The following is an 8,019-nucleotide window of genomic DNA, read 5'->3' as shown; positions in this document are numbered from 1 at the left end:
TGTAACTCTCCATATTGTTTTTTTTTTTTTTTTATGGAACTCCTCATAAGTCTTTAATGGTATGTGGGACTCTTGATTTCTAAGTCCTTGATTATTTTTTATATCAACTATGAGGATGCATTGGCCTTTCTAGCCTTTGTCATTCTCTTTTAATTATCAAGCGTAAGGGACTTTTGATGAATTCCTTTTGTCTTCTTTGGGCTGATGATAATAGTCTTCTTTGTGCACCCTGACTATACTTGTTAGGAAATATTAACCCTTTAGGTTCTTGGTATCCTTTTTATATTCTTTGTGTGCGCTTGTATTTTTGTGCGAGAAGCGTCCTTCTCGTCATTATGTATAGTACTATTTTTACAAGGGTTTCTTTTAGGACCCTTTTTGGCTAGCCGGCTTAGTGGTCGTTCTAGACTTATTGGGAGATGCCTTCCTTACAGCATCACCCCCTATGGGGGTGTCAGCCTTTGGTTGGAGGTCATCTTTGTAAAAAAAAAATATTCCCTTGATATTCATAAGGGTACCTAATCCTTTTGATATAAGAGACAGTTTGCCAAGTTATTCTTTTTTGTATATACGTGTGCCTCCTGTCCTGCCCCCCAAGTGCTTGGTGAAATTTATTCCATCAAGCACTTTGGTGATTGTTTGCATAGAGAAGAAATGTAGCATGCGAAGTAGGAAATACTTTCATTCATAGTAGGAAAATTACAAAGACACATATGAAACGATTACATCTACTGTGAGGTTATCTTGGTAACCTATTTGATTCTTATCTGTTAAAGTTAGCTAACATACAATAAACTAAATACAGATATTCTTTGCATTGGATATGAAAGTCTTACTTGTAGTATTTCTTGAGGTGTTTCGCGTTCCATGCTCGGGGTATTACGGTGTAATCCATGCGCACTAGTTTATAAGTGTTTGGCAGTATACACTGGGCGACTTGGTAGGGTCCTTCCCAGTTTTCCCCTAGTACCCTCGCCACTGGGTCTTGCATGTTGGGGAGTACTTTTCTCAGCACAAAATCTCCTACCTTGAACATTCTTTCTCGTACCTCGTTGCCCGTTGCTGGTACACCGCCACTCTTATTTGCGCCCTTTTCCCTTCTTTATTCTAACATATCTAAGTCTTCATCCATTGCCGCACAGTTGACTTGTTCCTTGTATGCCTGTATCCTGAAAGAGTTAACCTTCATCTCAACCAGGAGGATAGCCTCACATCCATATGTTAAGGAAAAAAAGGTCTCCCTCGTAGTTGAGCGTGGCATGGTCCTATAGGCCCAAAGCTCATTGGGTAGCTCATTGACCCAGGCTCCCTTTAGTTTTTCTAGCTTCATCTTTAGGTTCTTCTTGAGGACTTTGTTAATGGCCTCCACTTGCCCATTGGCCTGCAGATGTACAACATCTGAGAAGTTTCTCCTTATTCCTCTCTCCTTAATGTTATCCTCGAACATTTCCCCCTCAAACTGTGTATCGTTGTCATAAATGATCTTGTAAGGCACTCCAGATCTGCAGACAATGGACTTGTTGACAAAGGTGGTGATCTGCTTGGCCGTTATTTTTATTAGAGGTTCTGCTTCAACCCACTTGGTGAAGTAATCTACCACCACAACTGCGTACTTGGCTCCTCCTTTGCCTACGGGAAGGACGTCGATCAAGTTTATTCCCTAAATAGCAAAAGGCCAAGGGCTGGTCAGGCTGGTTAGCTCATTTGCGGGCTTCCGGGAGTAGTTTGCGTGTCTCTGACATTTCTCACACTTTCTTGCAAAGTCACTAGCATCCTTCTCCATAGAGGGCCAATAGTACCCTTGTCTCATGGCTTTCCTGATCGTAGAAGGCATACTCACATGGTTTTTACATTCGCCCTCGTGTATATAATACAGAACTTTCATTGCTTCCTCTTCATCAACACACCACAAGAGCAGCATAGAAAATCCTCTCTTGTACAAAACTCCGTCTACTAATGTGTATCGAGCGGCTTTATATGCCAGCCTCCGATCTTCTCTCTTGTGTGTTGGTAGAGTTCCATCCTTCAGGTATTTCATAATTGGCTCGACCCAGAATTCCTTTGGGGTGTTGATCATGTGAACCTTTGCTTCAGTGATGCTTGGCCATGATAAGTACTCCACAGGTACAGACTCGAGTATATCTTTATCCTTTGTGGAGGCTAGCTTTGCGAGGGCATCGGTGTGGGTGTTCCTCTCTCTTGGGATTTTTTCTATGTTATACCCCTCCAATTGCTCTAGATAGCCTTTTACCCTTGTTAGGTATGCGGCCATCTTAGGACCCCTCGCCTGATATTCTCCCTTCACTTGGAATACCACCAATTGTGAGTCGCTAAAAATGTGTAAATGTGTTACCTTTAGCCCCTTGGCCAACCGCAATCCAGCTAGAAGCGCTTCATACCCTGCCTCGTTATTCAATGCTTCAAATCCAAACCTTATCGCACAATACATCTTGTGTCCTCCGAGGCCAGTCATCACGATACCTGCTCTAGCTCCCCCTTAGTTGGATGCTCCATCCATGTGGAGGCTCCATTCCTCAAACTTTCTTTCCTCTTTCTTACCAACTGATTCAATCTCTCCTATATCACCTTCTTCATTTGGTCGATAGGTGAACTCAACTATGAAGTCCGCGAACACTTGCCCATTGATGGAGGTCCTTGGGGTATATGTGATGTCGAATCGACTTAACTCAATTGACCATTTCATCAGTCTTCCCGAGGTTTCAGGTTTGTGCAAGACCTATCTCAAGGGGTTATCAGTGAGTACCTAAATCGCATGGGCATGAACGTAGGGCCTTCACTTTCTTGAGGCCACAACTAAGGCATATGCTAACTTCTCTATCTCTGGGTATCAGGTTTCCACGTCCACCAACCATTTACTGACGTATTACATGTGTAGTTGGTGCTTCTTTTGCTCCTTTAGCCAGGGCAGCACTTATGGCATGCTCGGATACTTCCAAGTATAAGTATAGCCTTTCGCCCTTTTCAGGTTTAGCCAACAAGGGTGGCTTCCCTAGGTGCTCCTTCAACTTGGTAAAGGCTTCCTCGCAATCTCTATCCCAAGCGAACTTTTTGCTCCATTTTAGGGCATTGAAGAAGGGGAGGCACTTGTCCATGGACCTCAAAATGAATCTGTTGAGTGTTGACACCCTTCCCGTCAGACATTGTACCTCTTTCTTGCTCTTGGGTAGATTCATTTCTACTAGGGCCTTTATTTTGTCAGGGTTAGCTTCAATGCCTCTGGAGTTGACCATGAAACCCAAGAACTTTTCCGAAGAGACTCTGAAAGTTCACTTGAATGGATTTAGCTTCATCCGGTACCTTCGGAGTGTGTCGAATATCTCACTTAGGTCCCCGTTGAGTTCTTCAACATTTTTGGTCTTCACCAACATATCGTCAACGTATACCTCCATGTTCCTTCCTATCTGGTTAGCGAACATCTTATTCACCAATCGTTGGTAGGTGGCACAAGCATTCTTCAATCCAAAAGGCATCACTTTGTAGAAGTAGAGTCCTTTATCCGTTATGAATGAAGTATACTCTTCATTAGCTGGGTTCATGGGTATCCGGTTGTATCCAGAGTAAGCATCCATGAAGCTAACTAACTCATGTCCGGCTGTTGCGTCCACCAATTGATCTATTCTTGGAAGTGAGAAGCTATCCTTAAGACAAGCCTTATTGAGGTTAAAGAAGTCTACACAGGTCCTCCATTTTCCATTCGGCTTTGGGACTAGTACGGGGTTCGATACCAATACAGGGTAGAACACTTCGCGGATGAACCCATTTGCCTTCAATTTGTCGACCTCCTCCTTCAAGGCTGCATATCTTTCCAGGTCGAGCGCTCGTCTCTTCTTCCTAATTGACCTCGCCTCAGGGTTGATATTTAAATGGTGGCATATGATGGAACGAACTATGTGCACCATGTCTTCATGACTGTCAGCGAGCACATTGAGATTATCCTTCAGAAACTTCACCAATTTCTTCTTTGTGTCGTCTTGAAGGTTTTTTCCCACCTTTAACTTTCGCAATGGTTCTTCCTGTACAATGATTTCCTCTAACTCGTCCATAGGTTCGACCCCTGGCTCCTCTGTGAATCAAGGGTCTAGTTCCTACGGGTTTGTGCCTCCATGTATTACCATTGCCATCAATTCCCGGGGCTTTACAGATGTGCAGAGGGAGGTTTTATAACACTCCCATGCTTATTTTTGTTCCCCTTTCATACTTGCAATTCCCCTAAGAATTGGAAATTTGATAGCTAGGTAACATATTGAAGTTGTCGCTTTCAATTCTCTTAGGGATGGTCTCCCCAGTACCGCGTTGAAAGCTGAAGCACAATCCACCACGACGAAGTTTGCCATGATAGTAGTTTGTCTAGGTTGCTCTCCCATGGTGAGGGCCAATTCGATCACCCCTAAAGGTTGTATCGAGTCCCCTGTTAATCCATATAAGGAGGACTGATAGGGTTTCAAGTGTCTGACACCCAAACCCATCTTCTCCAAGGCAGGGTGATACAAGATGTCCACGAAACTTCTGTTGTCTATGAGGACCCAATGTACCCTCATATTGGCCAGTTGGACGGTCAACACCAAAGGATCATTGTGGGGGAAGTGCTCCCCTCGTGCATCCTCTTCCGTGAAAGTGATTGAGTCATTTTCTCCCTTAAAACTCTTCGGGGGTCTTTGCTCCAGGCTTATGACACACGGTGGTGGACTTCATCTGGCTTCTCTAGCGTACCTGTCTTGCCCCTTCCTGGACTCTCCTCCAAATCCTGGGCCTTCGAAGATCATTCTCACTTCTCCTTGTACTTCTGGGGCTCTTTCTCAGGCCTGAGGTGACGCCAGCCCAAGTGCCCCCTGCGTATGAGCTCCTCGATTTCAACCTTCAAATGAGTACATTCTACTGTGGTATGGCCAATGTCCTTGTGGTATTGACAGTATTTTCTAGGGTCCTTTTTGGATCGGTCTTTTCTCATCGGCGGGGGTCTCTTGAATGGAACTTGGCCTTCATTCATGAGATAGATATGTTCTTTGGTGTCTGTCAAGTTTGTATAGAAGGTGTAAGACTTTTTCCTAGGGTCACCTCCACGTTTGGGCCTTCTTTGGTGATCATCTTTCAACCCCTCATACACCCTCTTCTTTTTTGCACCATTTGAACCTTCATGGGTTGAGGGTTTGACATGGGATTCACTTTTTCCTGCCTTTAGGTTCTCATGGCCATCCTCGACACGAATGTACTTCTGTGCTCTTTCGTAGAAGTCGTCTACGTTGGTGACCTCCTTCTTGAGCTATTATCCCATAGCCTGCTGCCTGGGCGCACTCCAGCCATGATTGCCCTCTTCAGTTCTCCCCTGGTCAGACTTCCCACTTTAGCTGCCTCCATGTCGAACCTATGGATATAGCTCTTCAGTCTTTCCCCTTCACCTTGCTTTATGTTAGTGAGGCTAGTGCCTGGCATGGTGTAATCGCGTACAGCATGATGTTTTTGGAGAAACTCGTCAGAAAATTGTTGCCATGACCTAATGGTCCCCAGCCTCAGCCTCTTGAACCACTTGTACGCGGGTCCTTTCAGTGTGATAGCGAAACAGTGACACCTTGCTTTGCTATTGATCCCTCTCAGCTTCATTAAATCATTGAAGGCGTCTAAGTGGTACTTGGGGTCTGAAGTGCCCTCATATAAGGTCATATGAGGTTCTTTAAAGTTAGCTGGGATCCGTTCAAGCTGCATTTCTCGCATGAAGGATGACTCGTAGTCGAACTCTTCATCAGTAATGTGCCCCCCAGACACAGTGACGATTTTACTCTGAAGACTCCTCATCTCGGTGTCTAGCTCTTGTTGCCTTCTATTCAAGGAGTCCCTCAACTCGATAGGGTTGGCCCTTCTCTTCTCCCTTCCCTTCGAGGGGGCCATAAAAGGCTTCATCCTTACTTCTGACCTCCTTCCATTGATATTTTCTCTTAGGTTAGGGGGTTCCTCCTTAGAGGTAACTTCAGCTTCGTTCTTACAACCAGCATTGTCCCTCCGTCGGCCTAGGTCCTTCATGGTACTTTGTCTGGGGAGTGTTGCTGGTGGAAAGTCGGGTTCTTACATCGTCTATGGGGATAGTGGTTTCCCCTCTTTCACATTCCTTCTCCTTATGCTTGGGAGGGGGCATGCTCGACTTTCCTTCTAGAAGACCATTTTAAAACCTCCTGAATGTTCTCTAGTGTAGTTTCCAGCCTTCGATTCTTTTTTTCTAACTCGCGAATCTCGTCCTTGAGCTGGAACTCACTGAGTCTCCTCAGGGACTCTTGCTTGGTTTGTGCATAGAGGGACCCGCGTCTCGGTGGCTGAAGCATGGTGCTACTGGGGGCCGAGGATGTGGGTACGCTCGCGGCTCTGAATGACATCCGTTGAGTTGGATAGTCGGGGATGATACTTCCTTCTCCTTTCTTGGGGTAGGATGTTCCTCCGGCATATCTCCATGCTTAGGCAAAGGAGGGTTTTTCCTGGAGGCCCTCAGCTGTTCTCCGTCCAGGTGAACCTCAACATCTTGTAGTTGACATAAGTGTTTCGAACGCCTTAGCATTTTTCCTTGCTAGAAGTGATGAAGGAACGTTGGCTTGATTCGGGAAGGACTCTACTACCTATTTTAGTAGAATTCGAAGTCCTGGAGACTAGTATGTTATTCCGTCGACTTTTTATTGATTCTGTAGATGGTAGGAACTCATCAACGATATATGGATGGAAAACTCAAAGCTTGCTACGAAAACTAAGTAGAAAGAACTTAGGAAAAACTTAAGAAAGAAACATGCAGAACAACAAAAATGGAGGAAAATCTCATATATTGCTCTACTATCTCTGTCTACAATGAATTTTCCAACCCCTTGGTTAGGGGGGTCGAGGCCTATTTATAGATGGGCACCAATGGCCTCTTAAACAAGGTGGTCCCAAAGGAAAAGATCATACGTTGGTACCCTGTCAGAGTAGTGGTGCATGGTGTAGAGGAGGAGAGGGTCGTGGTGTCAGTTGTTGGTACATGGTCAGAGACAGGCAGATCATGCTAACGCTCTTTGTACGAATTCGTACCACCACTACTTTTTGGATATTGATGTCGGAATCACGCCTCTGCCTCCCTTAGGGTCGTACACCTCTTACTCGTCCACGTGCCTAATGGTCCTTCTCACGTTTCTACAATATACCTTGGCTCATGGATTTCTAATATTTTGCTAAGTGTGGGACATCCTTTTTAATTCTCCTTGTATAGTTGGGAGGCCCGACACGGATAGAATGTGAAATGCAATGAAGCCCTTACTAAGCAAAGCCATCCTCAATGCCTTGACACCAGGGCCACAAGGCCTTTGTACGGTCTAGTGCATAGGTAAGGTAGCTGCATCTGGAGCAACACGACGAGATGCTAGGACTTCGCGTGATGTCTGGGGGTGCGCAAGCCTTCTCGGAAGCTTTCACTAGGCAATTCTTCAACAGGCCAGTTGGCCTCGCTATGCGAGGCTCTCTCTCTCCATGCGCAGCCGTCTGCATGTTGCAAGGCCAAGGAACCAAGGCCCTCGCACAGCCTTCCGCGCCTGGCCTCACTATGCGAGGCTCTCCCCCTCTTCATCTGTGGTTCTTTGCATGTCGCAAAACCAAGGAACCTAGGCCTTCGCACAGCCTTCTGCGCCTGGCCTCACTATGTGAGGCTCTGTTCCTCTCCATGCGTGGTTCTCCACATGTTGCGACGCCAAGGAACCCAAGCCCTCGCGTGGCCTTCTGCGTGGGCGTACCGTCCTCGACACACACAGCCTCGTGCATGGGCGACGTAATTACGCGAGGCCATTGGACTCCACAAGGGCTGGCATGCCACATGTTGAGCCTCGCTATGCAGGGCCCTCTATGTATGTGAGGCCTTCTTCTTGGGTGCCCATCTTCTTCAACAAATTTTCCGTATTCACTGATTCAAATTGTGATGGTTATTTATCGTTGTTGTGACTAGGTGTTACTGCTAGGGATTGTGCTCGAGATAGCCTTGTGTTGTTAGCTCGGGAC

At 45.9% G+C, this 8,019-nt stretch overlaps 1 protein-coding gene across 1 annotated transcript; it reads right to left on the bottom strand.

Moving 5' to 3' along the window:
* Positions 1–1,102: 1,102 nt before the first annotated feature.
* Positions 1,103–2,473, bottom strand: LOC133832557 (uncharacterized). The gene is made up of 2 exons (XM_062262882.1): positions 1,741–2,473; positions 1,103–1,629 (listed from the first exon to the last, which is right to left on the bottom strand). The coding sequence occupies exons 1-2, from the start codon at positions 2,471–2,473 to the stop codon at positions 1,103–1,105; spliced, it is 1,260 nt and encodes a 419-aa protein (XP_062118866.1).
* Between the last annotated feature and the right edge of the window lie 5,546 nt (positions 2,474–8,019).

This window comes from Humulus lupulus, chromosome 4, assembly GCF_963169125.1.
Source record: "Humulus lupulus chromosome 4, drHumLupu1.1, whole genome shotgun sequence".
Classification (NCBI taxonomy): Eukaryota; Viridiplantae; Streptophyta; class Magnoliopsida; order Rosales; family Cannabaceae; genus Humulus; species Humulus lupulus.
This window is presented reverse-complemented; position numbering and strand designations above follow the sequence as displayed.